This window comes from Eubalaena glacialis, chromosome 4, assembly GCF_028564815.1.
Source record: "Eubalaena glacialis isolate mEubGla1 chromosome 4, mEubGla1.1.hap2.+ XY, whole genome shotgun sequence".
NCBI lineage: Eukaryota > Metazoa > Chordata > Mammalia > Artiodactyla > Balaenidae > Eubalaena > Eubalaena glacialis.
Window position 1 is genome coordinate 92,282,296 of NC_083719.1, and position 20,240 is coordinate 92,302,535.

Below are 20,240 nucleotides of genomic sequence, written 5' to 3' on the forward strand. Positions count from 1 at the left end.
AATAAAATTACACCAAATTATACTATAAATTTCAAGCATTACCCATCTCCTTTTGTTCTATCTTAGTTCATTTAATGTTTATTGTTTTAAAGTACTCATCTGTCAGACTAAAAGAAGTAAAAGCATTAAGTTTAATCAATTCTGCATTTCCTATTCTGACCCAATAGCTTTAAACATTTTTTCTTGAGCAGATGTATTTACTTTATTTACATAGTGACGGAGTTTCTCAGTTTGAGGAGTACAGATGTATTATGAAATCTTAAGCTGAACAGGGGCTGTGGTAATTTAATCTCTGGATGGGCACCACAATGTCGACAAACTGAGACATCTCAGAAGAGGTAGACAGAAGAAACTGATTGACAATAGATCTTTACAAAGTCAGGGAGCACACTGTAAGCTCCTAGGTCAGCAGAATGACTTTTAGATAATCTTTCTGCCTCTGGTTTGATTATGTAATACTGCCATTCCCCCTTACATGTGTTCTCGGGCAAATTGTGTGTAGTCGTTATTTCTAAAAATAAAGTGAAAGAAAAGTTTTCAAAACATTAACTATAAAAACAAGAGTTAAGAGTCAGCATAATGAATGTTAGGATCTGAAAGAGCTATGGCTTGTTTAAGGCATGGTAAAATGAAGTTTAATGACAGCACAGTTGGCACTGGTGGGCTTTAAAACTGATCGGCAAGGGTGCAGTAAGCTTTACCATGGCGGCTCTCTAGCAGTCCAGTAGACACCTGAGTGCTTACTGAGTCTAAGAGGTCTTCTATGAACAGAAGAAAGGGCTATAAGGCTTGTAGCTGGTGCATCGAAAACTTAAAGAAAAGATGTTTACATTCTTTTCAAAGCCATTTTACTAAAAGTACCTCACAGTCTTTTTGAAAATGAGAGAGGAACAATACAGGATAAAATAAATAAATATGCTGTGAAAGATACCCATATTTTTTGTTGAGATAATACAGAGCTCAAGTTCTGAAAATATTTGCCTTGTATCTGAGGTGCTCTCTTAGGTTTCACAGCTCTAACAGATTGGATGAATGGCGGTTGGCTGAAAAATATTATGATTATTGATGTTATGGCACCACTAGAAAAATGTGAACCATTGTACTCTCCGGATCATAACCACAAGGTTTTTTTTTTTATAAACCTCATATTCGTTTAAGCCATGCTAACATATAGGAAAGGATTTTCTTCTCTGTAATATTTATGACTTTCATTTTTTCTTCTACACATGGGTTATACCTCTCAAGTATCATTTATTTCTAGACATCTTTATGATACTATGAACTTTTATTAGAATAAATATGTTAATGAATAAGTCAGGAATTAATAGTTATATTTTCATCGTCATAAATGTAATTTGGCTTAGAACTTGCATAATTACACAAAACACTGCTTACAGCTGAGTCTTTCTGAGAGTATGAATCTTACAATTTCATTTAAAAGTAATATAAAACCCTGTATTTACCTGTGGTCTTCATTCGTAGCTATCAAGCTGGACACATTCCGTAATATCCCACCTCCACTTTCAATAATAGCTAAAGTATTTGTCTGGCTCCGGTAAGTGAGAGTGCCAACCAAAAATGCAAGCGCACCATCTACGGCACATATATCAGCTTTATTCTCAGTGCAGTGTGCTGACAAATTCCATAAGGCACTCAATACGCTTTTGAGGGTTGATTCCTGTCAAGAAACAGAATATGTGTCATCTAATTAGAGTTGGAATTTCCTTCTTATAACGTCTATGTTTACTTCTACTGAGGAAGCTTTTTTTTTTTTTCCTCTTTAAATCTTCCCTGCTGCCCATCCTTCACTGGTAAAGTATTAGGAACTCCTCATTTAGAAAAACTTTCATAAAATACCAAATCGAACTTAAGGCAGTGATATCCCCATGAAACAAGCAGAACGCAATATTAAAATAATGACCTTTATGAACTTTAGTCTAAGTGTTTAGATGGTGCACACATATCTCACAAGAGCTTATATTAGAATATGAAACAGAACTGATGTGCATTCTGAAAAGATAGCATTTTCAGGACAACAGAAGCTAGAAAAAGCCCTCTACATCCCGATATGGAAAGATATCTAGATGTATCATTAAATGAAAAGAGCAAGCTGCAGAGAAGTATCTGCAATCTTGTTTGTATAAAAACACACACATATATATTTATGTGTGGTTGATTCAAAAGTAACAATGTAACTTATTAAAAAGAAAGCATACTAGGAAAACTCCAATTTCTTAAAATCCCCAAAGAAACAAAGTAATTGAAAAACCAGAACTCCCTGGTATACAGTATCACAGTAAACTAACAAATTATAAATGTCACAGAAAATACTCTGAGTATACAGTTAAGGATATTTGGTCAAAACTTGCCATGATCCTGATGTCAGTCTTTCTTCTTACTACAAACCAATCAGGGAACAAACAAACATTCATTAGAGATCTACTCTGTGCCTATCACAATTAGAGGCACTCCAGAAAACACAGCAACTGATACTTGCTTTGAAGGTGCTAACTGTTTACTCTGGGGAAAAAAGAATGCAAAACCATACTTGAAACCAAGGGCTCTAATGGAAAGATTATTGCCATCTGAATTTAATTAAATAAGTAAAATATTTCATGGAGGAGAGCAGCTCTGCAGAAGAAAAGACCCGTACATTCAGAGAGAAGGCAGGGGAAGTAGAAGGAGGAAAGGCATGGAAGTGGAAATAAGCAAGGGAGGACTAAAGAACAGAAAGAAGACACAGAGGAAGTCAAATTCCATGCTGGGGCATGGTGGGAAGTAAGGTCAGAGAGGTAAAACAAGGCCCTGAATGTCATGGAAAACATTTTGGGCCTAACCCAATAAGGAACTAGCCATTGTATTCTCTTCATCAAGGTATTAAATGAATAAAACGATGTAGGAGCAGGTTTAGATACTACTTATCAGGAAGCAGGGAAGAAGTGCTTTCACCACTGAAGATGTGAAAAGGCTAAGAGCTCAATTTTAATTATATTGTGAATGAGGTAAAGGTGGGACATTCAAAGTATCCTGAGAACAGAAAAAAATGGCAAGAGTTTAGAGGAGTGAGCTAAACTTAAAACTGACCTAGAGGTGAGAGTTGAAGGTAGGAAAATAGAATTTGCTCTCTTCAAGACTACATGTAGAGGGCCAAAGGTCTTGTTTCAAAGAAGCTTTATAGTTAAAGGAGACAAGGAGAAATGATTAGATGTTGGAAGTACACGTGGTAAAAACAAAGGGAAGAGATTCAGTAAGGAATGTGATCAAAAAGTATCAAATATAGGTGTAGGTAGAAAAGAAATACCCTAGTTAATCTATAAGTCTAGATTTTGTTAGAAGCAATATTAGAAAGGACTGAAGAAGGTATGGCCAGTTAAGAAATGAAGCCAGTGACTATGTGTTCAGGGTTTTGGTTCTTATCGGAAAAAGAGAAACACTGCAGAAGTTAGAAGAAGCAACAGAGGATTTTTGTTTTCATTTTCAAAATATTGGGCTTCTTACAGATAGCTGAAACATAAAAAAGCCTACTTCTCTACACCCAGTAGAGAAGATATAGAAGACAAGAGTAAGGGACTAACAGCTTTGAGTAAATAGCCACGCTTAGGGCACAGAGTGCAGGTGAAGGAAAGATTCTGCTGTGTAGAAGAGTAAGAGCCAGCGAATGATGGTAAAATGATGCAGTACGTGGGGAACATGGAAGGTAGTTTTGGTTCTTGTGGTCATTAGTAGTAAATGAAGTTGACAAGGAAGAGATGACAAATTACAAAAGAGAAAAGAACGTTCATAATGACGGTTGCACTGAACGTAGAAAAAGAGGGAAAAAATAAATTCTAATACTGCTAACCAGAGCAAGCCCAAACCAGAATTGGATATTATAAATTACTGATGGGCTACTTTTTCCAAGATTGGGCTTGCATTAAAAATTTATAGATGAATTTAGGGAGAAATGATCTTTAAACTACTACTCTTCCTTTACAAGAACAGGCTATGTCTTTCCATTTACTATGGTCTTCTCTTACGCTTCTCAGTAGGATGTGTCTTTTAATCTAACTTTCTTGGTTTGTAGCAATTAGTTTGTATGTAGATCTTTGAGGTCCTTAAGCGACAATAAAATAGTGAGCTATTCAGCAGCAATACAAGTTCCCATAATACCTACAAATACATTAAATCTTTCTGAAAACACACAAGCTTGATAAGAAAGGAGTCTTAAAGTGTACATGGCGCTAATTTTTTTTGTATAATTTTATTAAGGTATAATTAGAGAATAAACTGCACATATTTCAAGTGTGCAATTTGATCATTTCTGATGTGTGTGTATACCAAGATAACATTTATATCACCCCCTCCATTTTCCTCATGCCGCCCGTAATCCAACCCCAACCCCAGGCAACCGCTATTCTGATTCCTGTCATTGCAGATTACTGAATGTATCAATAGGTCATTCTTTTTTTTTTTTTTTAATAGCCAAACTGTATTCCACAATTTGTTTACCCATTTACCTATTGATGGACATTTGTGTTATTTTTAGTTTTTGGCTATCACAAATAATCTCTCTGTGAATATTTGTAAGTCTTTGTGTGAATTTAAGTTTTTGTTTCTCCTGGGTGGCCAGGTTGTATGGTAGGTAAATGTTTAATTTTAAAACACTGCCAAATGTTCTCTGAAGTTGGATAGGCATACCTCAGAGATATTGCGGATTTGGTTCCAGACCATTGCAATAAAGCCAATATCGCAATAAAGCCAAGTCACATCATTTTTTTTTTTGGTGTGCATATAAAAGTTATGTTTACACTATACTGTAGTGCATATAAAAGTTATGCTTACACTATACTGTAGTCTATTAAGTGTCCAATATCATTACGTATAAAAAAATGTACATACCTTAACTGAAAAATAATGCTGTTGGAAAAATGGCACCGATAGACTTGCTTAATGCAGGGTTGCCACAAACCTTCAATTTATAAAAAATGTAATATCTGCAAAGTGCAATAAAGCGAGGTATGCCTGTACGCCATGTAACATTCCCGCCAGCAGTGCGTGAGAATTCCAGCTGCTTAACATCCTTGACAACAGTTGGCCAATCTTTTAAATTTTAACCAATACAATATCTGTAATGGTATCTCGTTGTAATTTGTATTTTCCAGATGACTAACAATGTTGAGTATCTTTTCAAGTGCTTATTGGCTATTCACGTATCTTCTTTTCTGCAGTGTGAGTACAAGTGTTCTGCTGATTTGGTAGTGTTTTAAAGGTATCTTTATGCAGACCCTAAGTATATTTGAGTATTACCTTTTTTTCCTAGTTTTGAGATATAGTTGACATGTAACACTGTTTAAAGTATAAAGCATAATGATTTGACTTATAAACATCATGAAATAATTACCACAATAAGTTTAGTGAACATCTATCATCTCATACATACACAAAATTAAAGAAATAGAAAAAAAATTTTTTTCATTGTGATGAGAACTCAGGATTTACTCTCAACAATTTTCATATATAATGATCCAGCAGTGTTAATAAGATTTATCACACTGTATATTACATCCCTAGTACTTATTTATCTTATAACTGGAAGTTTGTGCCTTTTGACCACCTTTGAATATTATCTTTATATCCAGTTATTCAGTTGAATACTTATTTCTAACAATTTTTCAGTTGATTTTCTTGGGTTTTTCAGGTATAAAATAATATAATTTAGAAAAAATGCATAAGTAAACAAACAAAATCCGCAGACTCTTCCTTCTCTGAAAAGGAAATTTTGAAGAGAAAAACATGTAGGCTCTGGATCAAGGAGGACTGGTTGGGTGCAAGGAAATTCAGATTAGCTAAAAAGACTTGCTTAGTTCCTCTCAAATTTCAATTTTAAAAAAAATTAGCTTAGTTTCTGAAGTAGATATACTATCTGGAGATTATTTCCTTTTGTAAACAAATTATTATTTGAGGGATTTCTCACCTTTGGGTCTGATTACCTCTTGACAGGGTGACTATCAGAATTTGAGGACTCAGGTAGATTGAGATTTGGGCAGCGAAGAGTTAACACTTAACACCAGTGATTGGCAACTGAGGGTGATTCTGTCCCTTTTCTTTTACAGAGGACATCTGGTAATATGTGGAGATATTTATGATTGTTATGACTGAGGGGAAAGTGTATTGGCATCTACTGTGCAAAGGCCAGGGATGCTGCTAAACATCCTACAAGGCACAGATCAGTCCTCCAAAACAAAGACTTATCTGGTCCAAGATGTCAACAGTGCTGAGTCTGAAAAATCCTGACTTATACTAGGCTACTTTGTACAATCTTTTCCAGCTTAATACTTTAGGAGTTTGGAGCAGTCTAAGTCTAGGGATAGGTAAGATAAGAGGGTCAGAAATTAGTGAGTCTCAGGGGTGGGAGATGGCAGCAAAAAGGTAACCAAAGACGAAAGCCATACTGCAATACTAAATGTTTTCAAAGGTACCTTTTTCACTTCCAAAGCACATTCCATCAATGCTTTCACACTTCCAACTTCACGCAAAGTCTTTTTACTATTTACATCTGCTCTCCAAGACAGATTTCTCAAAACACTTGCAATAACCTGCAAATGAATCAATTTTAGAATAATTTGTTTATAAAATTATTCATACTGTTGCTTTCTTGTTCGCAATGTTAAGAGTAGAAATATATTAATAAATAAATTTCTTCTAAATGCTAATATAGTGCCAAAAGGAATTCCTACAATATAATTATTTTCCTCTATTTTGGTGTTAATGTAGCCACAATTTAAACATGAGATGCTAAACACTGAGCCACAGCTTAAATTAATCTAAATCAGGGTATTAACCCACTAACAGCCAAGAGAAACGTTTGAAATTCTAAGCAGTACCTGCTGTAAGTCCTCACTTTCAGATTTTAGTTGGGCCACAAGTGCTCTCATGCAGCCTTTCATAGAGCATAGTGTAGCCTGTAAAATCAAATATTACAGAGGGTCAATAATAAGGCAACCTGGAGTCATGCTTTATTTTTGACTAGTAAACTTCAAATCCAGTTTCAATCGTCTCATTCAATCCTAACTAATGTTTTACCCATAAAAGGACTAGAATCAGATTACATAAATGAAAGACAAATACCCTCCTAATCCTTTGGTATTTGTTCTTTTCTTGGCAAACTGGAAAAATAAAGTGAATAAATGATAAGAAACAATAAGCAAAGGGTTTTAAAGTCTTTTATTCGGATGGAACCAACACGTGTATAACACTTGCACCAATCATCAAGATTTCCAGATTTTTGCTATCATTCCCAGGAATAGTATTTTAAATGTGATTACATAAATCCACTACTGTGTTCCATCTTTTGCCTTTGTTTAGGCATAAGACAACCAAATGAGTAAGGATACGCAGTGAGATATGAAGTACAGGTTTTTGTTGGTCAGTGTTTAATGAGAGTGACAAAAAGAAAGTCAGTGAAAAGTAGTTTGTATGAAAGTAAAATAACTCATACCAGAGATATCATAAGAAATGGATCTTATAAAACATACCTTGTTAGCTACATCTCCGAAAGTCAAGTTTGTCAAAGCCATTCCTGCATATCGTCTTAAGGTAATACTGTAGTGGTCAGTAGTAAGTCCATACATTTCACAGTCCACTTGCAATAATTCTGCAATGGCCTGTAGTCCCCCTAATTTAAAAAGGGCAAGAGGAAAAAGATAATAATCTAAAACAAAACAAATGGGTACGAAGTTTATAAATTATTAGGAAAAAATCTCAAAGAATGAGAATATATAAATTTTGTCTTTAGAATTACAAGCCACAGAAAATATTATAAAGGACTCTTGTGTAATATACTTATAAAGTACAAGTGACAACTATTCCATTTTCTGCCAGTTTCTCCACCCTCCAGCCCCTTGCCTTACCGAGTGAAATGAACATTATACTCTATTTACTGCACATACACTGTATCTTGTCATGGATGAAGAAGGCTATTTTCTAATACTAGGTCTTCCTGAATGTAAGCAGAAAAAGGTAACTTATTTTTATTATTAGGACTTTACAAACACTCTTCATTGTCACACACTGCGGCCTAATTACTTTAATATATTTTTATCTCCCCAATAATTTTTAGTATCCTTAGGAATACTAAAACTTCTAAATGAAACTGTGCATGAAGCAAAGCTTATTTTTTTTATGAAAAAGAATTACCTATTCAACTTATTACTAAGCTCTATAAAACCATTTTTAATTTTTACTTTTTTAATTCTTACTTTTCTTTGATACTCATGAAGTGTCAAATACGAATACTAGGATTTAGTATTTTCTTTCCCCTTGATTCCCACCAACGGGTATACTTAACAACGCCCACAGTGGTCAGCAGTAGGAAGGCAAGGAGGAAAATGAAGGGAAAGGAAAGGAAAAGACATAAAGGAAGGGGTGGTAAAAAGACAAAACAAAACAAAAAGACAAAAGGTGAAGCAGAATGGTGAGGGAGTGAATAAAAAGAAAAATAAAAATGCATATGGAGGTTATTCAAAATATTATTCATCATCAATATTAATCATCATGGGACTGGAGATATTCTTTTGTCAGAGAAGTGGCTTAGACAGAAAAAGAGAAGATGAATATAAACAGGCAATTCCTGGATACTGTAAGTCTGAACAATCAGGTCATTAATCTGAAAGAGGATCAGTACATTTTTGTAAATGATCTAGAAGTGTCAATATGTAGATGAATCAGCAAATCTGCAAAATAGACCAATCTTGGGTCAAGAATGCCAGGCCAGGGGATTTAACTCTTGGAACATTGGTGTAAATCTTTATAACTAGTACCAATGACAGATGAGTTGAATGTAGGTAAGTAAAAATTAATTTGGTTAAGGAAAATCCAAATCATATTTAGGAAGATTTTCCTCCATCCACCCATGATGATGGGAAGATAAACAGCCAACAAAAAAAACAGCCAATGTCTTTATGGAGCTTACAGATTAGAGCAAAGACAGCCACTGAACAACTAATTTAAGCGTACTGGATTGTGTAGAAGCACAGGGCAAGATAATAGGTGAACTTAACCTAGACTGGGAGGATCAAGAAAATGGCTGAGGAAATAATGTTTAACTTGAGACTTAAAGGATGAATGAATATCTAAAAAGGGTGGGGCAGAAACAATAAGGAAGCATTTCAGGCAGATGAACCAGCATGTGCAAGGACTGCTGGGCCTGAAATATACAGCAACAAGGAGAGGGTCACACGGTGAGGCTACAAAAACGGGTAAAGGCCAGATTATGCAAGACTCTGTGTGCCTCACCAAGGATTTAAGGCAGTGGAAGGAATAATCAGATGTATGTTCTAAACAGATTCCTATGACTGTAGGCTGCAGAATGGATTATGATTGGAAGTGGGGGGACAAGTAAGACAAACTATGGGAGAACAGGAGAGATGACAGAGGCTTGCTTGGGGTGGGGATAAAAAGAGCAGTGATTTGAGATATATTTAAGAACCAGAATTAAAGCATTTACGAGATATAGGGGATAAGAATAGACTCATGGATGTCTTCTAAGATTATGGCTTCAGCAAGTGGGTTGACTGGAAGACCATTTTCTGAGAAAAGGAACCCTGGAAGAGACAGAGATTTAGGGATGGAGGAGACAACAAACTCAGTTTCTGTCAGCTGAGTCAGAAATGTCTGAAAAATCATCTAGGTGAAGATGTCAAATGAGCAGTTTGAAAAATGTGTGTAAATCTCAGGAGAGAGAACTTGGATTAAGCTGTAAATTTGAAAAACACTGTAACTGAAGCCATGGAGTAGAGGATGCTGCCTAGGGAGAGTGGAAGAAAGCCTAGTACAGAGCTTCAAAAAATTCCACTATTTATTACTTTGGTAAAGAAGAAGGAACCACCGGTAAAAGAACTGAGAGTTTTGACCCAGGAAACAGATCTGGGAGTCATTGTTGACCGGAAGACAGTGGCCTTGTGTACTGAGGAGATCACCAAAATGTTGAGGATTATAAAGCAGACGATCAAAGCCAAAACAAAACATACTATGTTTCGTGCCTACATAAAATCCTGCCTGGCACAGCAGTATCTGTGATACTGTTTTAAGAAAGGTGAAATGATCTAAAGAAAATCCCAAGAAGGCACTTGACTACTTTTGTATGGAAAAACCAAAAATCTTAGGACTTGATTGTGAAAACAAAGATTAAAGAAGGATTTGGTCAATGCCAATAAAACCATGAAGAACGTGGCTAATGAAAAAAAGGACATTCAATAAAATTTAGTGTGTCAGATAAAAGAGAGAGCCCTTTATGATTTCAGGCAGGTAAAAAGAAAACTTTCAGTGAATTTTAAGGCAAAGAATCTATACATTAAAACTATAAATGGATTCACAAAAATATGATGTGAATTCATGATCAATACAATAAAAAATAGGTTGCCCTAAGAAATATTAGGATGTTTCAAGGTAATGCAAAGGTCATGAACACATCCTTCCACATTTTCTTGGTGTCTATGTTAGAGAACAGTGGTCCAGATGAACCAAATACTATCTCATATGGTATCTCATAACCTTACAGATAGTAGAGGATCAATGGCTTCAGGTGACATTTAACAAAATCCTTAATTTAAACTTATCAAAAAGAGATAATAGAAAGATGATACTTAATTTTTAAAAAGTATATTACTTTTCTTTTACTTGGTTTAGATAGTCACCATTAGCATGAAATGCCTCATTCTAAAATAAATATTAGGGGCTCAGCATCAATATTCTATATATTGGTGTTTCACAAAATTTCCCGATCATAAGAATCACCTGGGCCACTTATTAGATTTGATTCCTAGGTTCCCTCCTCCGGAGATTCTATTTTACTAAGCTTGCTTACCATGCACGGGCCAGAGAAATACATGGTTTGACAACTGCTTCTGGTGATCATTATGATCTAGTTTGGGAAACACTAATGCAAATTAACTATGAATTCCTCGAAAGTCAGGACCACGTCTTAATCATTTTTATACCTAGTGCCTAGCACAGTTTCTGGGACAGAGCTGGGAATTAATAAATGTATACATTACTGATACTATGGCCTGAAACTTGCAATACTAATAGGTGCAAACTTAAACGGCCCTAATAGTTGTAGAATTTTCTTCTATGTACAAATGACAGTCCTAGCTGACCGGGCTTAGAAATTTCCCTTCATCCACCTGGGACTTCTTTCCTCCTTATTCCTCACTGTCAGATCCCTTGTGCTGTCTTAATCCATCTCCCCACGGTCCACACACCTTGATCCTTCTTTTGCTCCAGTGCAAATTCAGAGGCTAGGAGTGAGAAGAAGGTAATCCCCTGTGGCTATATCCCCAGCAGTCACACCCCCAGAGGCCCCATCCTGCTCCTCACCTGAAAGCCCCTGCCCTAGCTCCTGTGATGAAATGCCCCGGGTAGCCTTCCTACCTGAAGAAGGAAGAGGAACAAATACTGAGTCTAGATTTTACTTGGAAATTCAGATGATTAATGTGTCAGTCCTAGTCTATAGTTCATTGGAACACAGGAACATTTATAAAAAACGTTTGTGGGAGCTTAAAATTGGATTAGTTTTCCCGTTTATTCATTATTTTCCCCATTATTACTAGCGTTAAAAAAAACACCCAAACTTAAAATTTCACCAATGCTGAGACAGTACCGAGGAGGGGAGAACTCATAAGCTCATACTCAGTTTCACAGGAGGCTGGGGGCATGAGGGAAGGAAAGAGAATCAAGTGGGCCGACTGCTAGGGCCTGTGGGAAGAAGAGCATGGCTGGGGGGCAGGTGGAAATCACAAAGTACACAGCCTCCCGAAGTGATGACTCTGAAGGAGACAACACTCATTTTTGGCCGTTCAGGTTCTCTGTGTTTAAGAGTGTCATGACTTTGTCACTTTTAAGATAAGTGATGAATGATAATGATGAGGGGTGGCAGGAATACAAAGTGGGGGCTTGAATGAAATGTAACATAAACGGCACAAAAAGCAAGGGCACAGCTACACTAAGATGGAAACTCAGTGTATGGTTCTTGCTTGTGGCACGACTAGAGCGATCCAGTTCACATGAGATGGCTCAGCATGATGCAACTTATAAATACCACATGTGCAAAATGAACCTAGAAATCAAAGAAAAACCATTACATGAAAAATGGGGGGCACAAATGCAGGTTATATAAGGTTTAGAGTATGTGAGAACACATACCTAAGAGTAATCCTTCCACAATTAATGGAATGTTTCTAACATAAATCAGAGCATAATGCTTTTCCGTATTAATCAGTTTCAGAGATACCACGCTGCTTATCATGAAAATCTAGTAAAGACTGATAACCATGAAGATAAATGAGAATCTTAATAATAATTCCTTCTGATGTCTTCCAGAAGTGACTGAGTTCGAGAATAATTATGTAGCCCCGCGTCTCAAAACAATTCAAATTACCCTCCCCATCAACTGTCACCCAGGGTCTACCTTGACAATAGGGGCAAGAATGGACCATTTAGTATTTTTTCCAACCTTTGGCTAAGATTTTAAAAATCCAAGTTAGGTTACAAGGGTAGCAGTTTCTGCCACTTAGGACATTGTCTCCTCTGGAAACCAGAGTATAGTCATTTGCTACAAGGAGGAAGCAGATGGTAATAAAAGTTAGTGGCCTTATATCCTAATTCAACAATGATGAAAAATCTTTAGTATTCTTCTATGGCATTAAGAAACATTTTGTCTTACCAAGTTCATTCATTGCGTGTCTATGCTCCTCATCAAACGAAAGTTTCATTAGAACACACACAGCAGGACAGATTTGATGTTCAACAGGAGCTGGCACTGAAAGATAAAATTGACATAAACCATAATGCTTTGTTTTCTCAAAAGTAGTGACGATTATTATACTTAAAAAATACTCAGGGCTCACTAATACATCCCTAATGCATAGCAGTTTAGTGAATCAACAAGTATTTGCTGAAGAGATGAATAAATACTACAAACATGGAAAGGAAAACGTAAGGGTTTTTCTTGGTTCCATAAAAATGTCTACCTCTCATCAGCCTTTGACCAAGTCTGCTGGACTAAGTCCCATGCAGGTTTATGCTATAATTCAAATAATAACTTAAAAATTATATTGGCTATATGAAATAATAAAAACATTTTGGTATAAAACTTTTTATTTACAATCTCTATTTAAACTTAAAGGCACATGGCTGAATACAAATGTAGTAGAGAAACCTAGTATAAACCTAGTATAGAAAGCTTACTATACAGATACCAGATAGTAAACAAGAATTTAAAGACAAGGTGTCCAAGAAAATGCACCTGCACATTTAATACTATGCACAAAGTTTCAAAACTGTTACTTGAAATAAAAATCTAAAAAGCAAGTCTATTTTTCGGAAGTAATATTTATTCAATTTAACTTTTCTGAGGATAGGTATTAAGAGCACAAAATGCGAGTCATTATATAATTGTGGACAAAGAAAACAATCCAGAAAGACAATGTTCTTCCAGTAAAGCATCTTATAGTTCTCCTCATCCCTAGGACAAATAGATATAAAGGACATTTCTGCTGTATTCTAGTCTTGAAAACTTTTAAATTTTAAATAAATTCACGTTTATACCAACCTAAAAAAAATTTAAATCTTTATAGATCATGTTCTCATCATCACTCTTTCTTCTACTCCCGCAATCAAGATACTGATACAATAGTCCTTTGTCATGTGTGTGTGCGCATGTGTGTGTTCTTATTAGGTGAAAGGAAGGTCTTACCTTATATACTTACTGCTTTTGGTTCTTGCTACAGGAATGAAGTAAGTTATGTCCCCAAAGGTCCCAGCTCCCATGTTCCCTGCTCCTGAGGGAGAGGGGCTGGTGGCCAAGGGTTTCTCCCTGAGCAAAGAGCTGGGAGGCTGATCACCCCAGCAACTGGGGCCCCATGGCCTGAAGCAGGATGGTGCAGTAGGAAGAGCACTGGGCTGAGAGTCAGGAGATCTGACCTCTGATCCTGGCTCCACCACCCACTAGCTGTGAGGCCATAGGCAAGTCTTTTAGCCTCTCTGAGCCTCAGTTTCTTCATCTGTAAAATGGAGATAATATCTTCCCTTCCTACTTCACAAGGTTGTTGTAAGGATCAAATAACATATATAACACAGCTCTGTATCCACTGAGTAGAGTGATATGCAAATGTAAGAGATTATGGGTTGGTCACTAACAGCTGAAGGAACTTGTGTAAAGTCACTTTCTTGAGCTTAATCTCAAGAGATGGAGGACATAATTGCTCAAGTTCTTTCTAGATCTGCTATGCTATGACTCTGTCTTGATTTTCTGTTCTTTTGTGGTTGCACTGTAGTACACATAACATTTTCCTTTGTTAATTTTTTCTAGAGAAATAGAGAAATTAAGCTTTAAACTATGTTAGCAGCGTAGATGGCTAATACGAATTTCCCACGCCTGTTCATAAAGACACCATCCTAATTTAAAGTTTTCATTTCAAAAACTTTTACATTTGCTTCGTAACATGCACCATACGGAACATACTTGGATTTTTGTCCTGGTCCATGCCTTGTTCATGGGCTTCCTGCCACTCCCAACAGGTTTCACAGTAAGCTCGTATCTGTTCCAAAAGATGAAGGACTCGGATTTCACGCCTGCCTCTCTTGTCATCAGGCTGTGAGTGAATGATGTTGTGGAGTGCTGCACTGGCCCTGGCCCGAGCCTCTTTACTGCCCCGGGAATTTCCCAACAACACAGAGTCTTTGTCATTGCCATGTAAAAGCTGGATGAGGAGAGGAAGACATCCAGACTGTCGCATGGATATACAGCTGTCTTGGGAGCTAGACATAGCTAGCAAAGTTCGCGACATATCATCCTTATCATGAGTACCAAGCATTGACAACAATGAATACACCATTTCCACCTGTGGGCCAAATGAGTTTAGAAACAAAATTATGACTTTAATATCCAAAAGCCAACACCAATGAAGTGATGAATGGGATATTTATTGTAACTCATTAAAAACAAAAACAAAAACCCCTTTCCAGGATGAAGTAATGAGCGTTATTTCAAAATCCATATAATATAATCATCACCAACTTGTTTATGAGTAAATATTAGTAGTGGTAGTATATAGTGTTGAAAAAGAGAAAGTAGGTTGTTGCATAAACCTAAATTGCTGTTTGTCTGGATCAGCTGGTGATAATCCACTGATTATAATGAATGACAATCAACTGATTTCTCTCTCTCTCTCTCTCTCATATCCCCCCCTGCACCACACACACCCACCCCCGCCAACACACACGCAGAGTCAGAAATGTGGTTTATCTAAATTCTTTACACAATTTAAAATTTTAATTTTTAAAATCTACAACCATAATCAATAAAGAGAAAATATTTTTCAGCAATTATTATTTACTAAGTACTAGCTCTCAGCAATTGGTAACCCTCACCAGATTATAATTACAGTAAGTCCCCTACATATGGACGAGTTCCATTCTGAGAGCACGTTCACAAGTCCAATTTGTTCATAAGTCCAACAAAGTTAGCCCAGGGACCCAACTAACACAATCGGCATTTAGTACTATACTGTAATAGGTTTACAATACGTTCGCATCTTTGAAAGTTCGCAACTTGAAGGTTCATATGTAGGGGACTTACCGTATAATATTGTTAAAGTTATGATTTCTCCCTTATACATGTAAAAATATCTTGTTATAAAAAGGAGAATGCTCTGATCATACAGGGATACAAAGCCAGGATTCTTATTCAATTTTTTTTTAAAAGCAGCTGGTAAGCATCAATTACTCCCTGACCATAAATTCTAAGAATTTACTTAGAAGCAGATTAGAAACAGGAAACAGTACCCAGTTATCCTGCACTGTGACCAACCTCATTTTAAAGTGAGAGCTACTGCATAAAAGTAGAGGCTATTACATAACTGTATCATATCTGTAAATTAGTGGTTCTTAACCAGGGGCAATTTTAGCCACCCTGAGACACTTTTGGCAACGTCTTGGAGACATTTTTGGCGGTCACAACTTCGGGAGGAAAAGCTTCGGGCATCTAGTAGGTAAAGACCAGGGATGCTGCTAAACATCCTACAATGTAATGAGGAATTATCCAGCCAATAATGCTGAGGTTGAGAAACTCTACTCTAAATGGGTAAACACACACTACTCTTAGATATGAAAGTTTTATTAGGAAGGCAGTACAGAACTGTGTCTTTCAAATTCTGACTCCACCATTTACAAGTGAGTGGTGTGACACGACCAAGTTATTTGAATTCTCTGAGGCCCAGTTGTCTCAGTTGCAAAATGGAGAAATTTACCTAATAGGGTTTTCTTTGTGAAGATTAAATAAAATAACACATGTACAGCACAGTAACTGGCATTCAAAAATGTAGTAAGGTCTTAATATTATCATACATAAATCACTTCAAAAGGAAATGGTATTCTAGCTGCCAGTTTTCATGCAATAGTACTGTTGAATATTAAACATTTTCTTTATAGTGAAAACTACTTGTTGATGTTGGACAGATCTGGGGTTGAATTCCAATTTAATTACACGACAGCTGTCTGAATCTTTTTTTGGCTTCAGTATTCTCATTTTAAAAAGAGGGGCAAGAATACCTCAAAGGGTTTTCGAGAAGATCAGAGATAATAAACATACAACTCCCAGCAGTTACTGGCATCCTAGCGGTCCCAAGTAGTAACTATTGTGAGTTATTAAAAGGATTAAGTTTCATATTAACAATACCATTGATACTCTAAAATTCATTTAAGTCGACATTAGTTATTTCAGTAACGCTTTTCCTAAGAGCCACTATATTATTAAAGTAAAAAAGACTATGTAGAGTATGCTGTGAAAACAACTAGTGGAATTATTTAGATTTAACTGAAAATATACTGCTTAGTAATATTAGAATTTCATCTTTGTTCATATAATAGTAAAGCCTCTGGCTTTAAAACAATAATAAAATAATTATTTTCTTTTCAAACATACTATTCTCAAGTCCCCCAAAATATTTACTAACATCTAAGAGACCCTAAGAAAACTCACTTATCAGCAGTGGATAGGATAACATTCAATTTCAATAATTTTTCCATCCACTAAGTATTTATTAAACACTCATTATGTGCAGATTCTGTGCTAGATGCTGCAAAGGATAAAAAACCGTCCCTGTGCTCCAACTGCAGTGATTCAAAGGAGGTAGACAGATTGCATGGGGAGGTGAGAGGACCCTGGAAATCAGAAAATGTTTTGTAAAGAAGGAAAGCCCAAGAAGGTTTCTGAAGGCTGGCTAGGACTCTGACAGTCATTTTTCGGTGGGGTGGGAAGTGGAGGTGTGTGCCGCTGCAGGCAAGGCACAGAGGCAGAAGTCACAGGGAGTGCTCAGTGCTTATAATCTATTACCTTGGTTCCCAGATGACTTGTCAGCCTTCGAGGAGCAGAATGTGTGCTGCTAGAACTCAAAACACTGGCTGTTTCGTGATCTATTCGTGCAGTTGAACCCTAGAAATTAAGCAAATTATAGACAGTATAAGTTAGATTATAGATAAACACAGCTAACTTCATGTTAAGGTACTCCAAATGAACTATCTTTAGGGTAAACAGCTAAATATACCATTAAAATTGTGAACATTATAACTGCTCAAAATGAATATTTTTACCTATAAACTTAAGTAGAGTTTAGAGAAACACTGAAGGAAAAAAGATTGTTGCAAAAGACAGTTAAAGTACAATGTGGAAGTAACCGAACACTGCAGAAATTCTAAGAGTAATATTCTTTCACAAATCAAAAGGCATGAAACCACATTGTTAAATATAAGTTGATTGGTAGAAAGCTCCACTGAGTGACAAAATGCTCTAAATTACCACAAAACTAACTGTGAATTTCATACAGACCAAGTTCTCCAGGAGCTCAGAGTAGAAAAAAGACTACTTGAAACCTCTATTGGAGAAAGGCATGAAAAAATAAATAATTGCACTGAGATATCATGAGCACTTAGTAAGGAGAATGCATAAAATACTGAGGGAAAACAGAAACAACTACTTGCTTAAGAACTATTAAAGACTGAATAAGATAAGTTATACTTAAAGGTAGGCCTTGGATTTTGGGAGAATGATGGAAGAGTCTGTGTAGAGGGATAAATATGGAAAGCATGCTAGAAAAGAATATAGGCAGAACACTCTCTGACATAAATTGTAGTAATATTTTTTTGGATCTGTCTCCTAAGGCAAAGGAAATAAAAGCAAAAATAAACAAACGGAACCCAACTAAACTTAAAAGCTTTTGCATGGCAATTGGAAACCACAGACAAAACAAAAGACAACCTACAGAATGGGAGAAAACATTTGCAAATGATGTGACCGACAAGGGATTAATATCCAAAGTATATAAACAGCTCATATGACTCAGTATCAAAAAAACAAACAACCCAATCAAAAAATGACCTGAAGACCTGAATAGACATTTCTCCAAGGAAGACATACAGGCACATGAAAAGATGCCCAACATCACCAGTTATTACAGAAATACAAATCAAAACCAGATATCACTTCACACCTGTCAGAATGGCTATTACTAAAAAAAAAAAGTTTTAAGAGAAAATTACATTTGTAAATGTAACTGCAGAAAAAAACTGTAAATGTGAAATCCATTTAACTGTATATTTAAAATGAGTATGTTAGTCTTTCCTCAATAAAGCTGATTTTAAGAAGCTGCAACTTGAGAGGTCTTTTTTATGTCTCCGCATATAAAAGCATGAAGACCCACTTATTCACACCCACATAGGGAAACCTAGGGTTAGATTAAGAATACTAGAACAGAGTCTCAGAGTGGCTACCCTTTCTAGTCTCTACTCCTTCTGTGGGTCTGGACGCTTTATGTTGGTTAGTCCTCTAGGGATACTTCTCAATCTGGAGCAGCAGGTTAGTACCCCTCGGGTAGGGAGAACAGGCAGCAGAGAAAGACATCCTGCAACTCCTTCCACTGCCACTAGCTACTGGGTGCTTCTATAATGCTATTTCAATTCACATGCAACCAAACAACAAACATTTACTGAGCTCTTGCTACTTTCTCGGTACAGTGCTAGTCACTAGGGATATAAGTGAATAAGATATTCCCATCCTCACCGCACACAGACTCTAGACAGGTTGCTCAACATGTAAATATACAGTAGTAAGCGCTTTGACAGAGGCCACATGCACACACAGGAATGGCATATACTCAGTCTTGGGAGTACAGAGTAAAGTGCTATCGATTTTGAACTACGAGGAAGAGTTTAGCTAATAAAAAGGAGAGTTAGCCACAGGGCAGCCCAGACGAGGCAGAAGCATAAGCAAAGGTCAGAAAGAACGTGTGTGTGTTTGTGTGTGTGTGTGTGTGTGTGTGTGAGTGTGAGTGTGAGTGTGAGAGAGAGAGAGAGAGAGAGAGAGAGAGAGAGAGGGAGAGGGAGAGGGAGAGGGAGAGGGAGAGAGGGAGAGAGGGAGAGAGGGAGAGAGGGAGAGAGGGAGAGAGGGAGAGAGGGAGAGAGGGAGAGAGGGAGAGAGGGAGAGAGGGAGAGAGGGAGAGAGGGAGAGAAAGAAAGAGAGGGGAGAGACAGACAGAAGCTGATTCACTGATTGATTTGGAGATAAAGAGCTTATTCTGATTGCAATAAAGAAGATGGATGAGGGACGAAGACTCAAGGTAAAGAGAATAGTCAGCAGGCTTTTTAAGGAGACTCAGGCAAGGGGCCTCTCTTGCTCTACAGTAGAAGGGGAATGACTCCTTATCCTGAAGCAAACATACTGTCTTTTTTTAAAAAAATTAATTAATTTATTTTTGGCCATGTTGGGTCTTCGTTGCTGTGTGCAAGCTTTCTCTAGTGGTGGCGAGCGGGGGCTACTCTTCGTTGTGGTGCATAGGCTTCTCATTGCAGTGGCGTGTCTTTGTTGTGGCTCGCAGGCTTAGTTCTCCGCGGCATGTGGGATCTTCGCGGACCAGGGCTCAAACCTGTGTCCCCTGCATTGGCAGGTGGATTCATAACCACTGCACCACCAGGGAAGTTCCAAACATACTGTCTTTGAGGATATCTAAATATTTTTACTGTTTCTGGTAGTGAGGATCTAACACAACCCCTAACGGTCCTTGTTTCCTGGTATTCACACGTAATCGCCCTGCCTTTGACTGTGGGCTAGATTTAGTGAATGGCTTCTAGTGAACAGACTGCTGCAGACGTGATGAGAAGTCACTTCCAAGATAAGGTTACGAAGACTGTGGCTTCCATCCTGGGCACCC

The 20,240-nt window shown here is 37.0% G+C and overlaps 1 protein-coding gene across 1 annotated transcript in view; it reads right to left on the reverse strand.

Moving 5' to 3' along the window:
* The window catches only part of APC (APC regulator of WNT signaling pathway), a 133,113-nt gene that overhangs the window by 7,081 nt on the left and 105,792 nt on the right, over nt 1–20,240 (reverse strand). Inside the window, 8 exon segments of the mRNA XM_061189516.1 lie at nt 1,464–1,678; nt 6,459–6,575; nt 6,864–6,941; nt 7,515–7,654; nt 11,356–11,409; nt 12,701–12,796; nt 14,501–14,879; nt 17,372–17,470. Of these exon segments, the coding sequence (XP_061045499.1) occupies nt 1,464–1,678; nt 6,459–6,575; nt 6,864–6,941; nt 7,515–7,654; nt 11,356–11,409; nt 12,701–12,796; nt 14,501–14,879; nt 17,372–17,470 (1,178 nt within the window).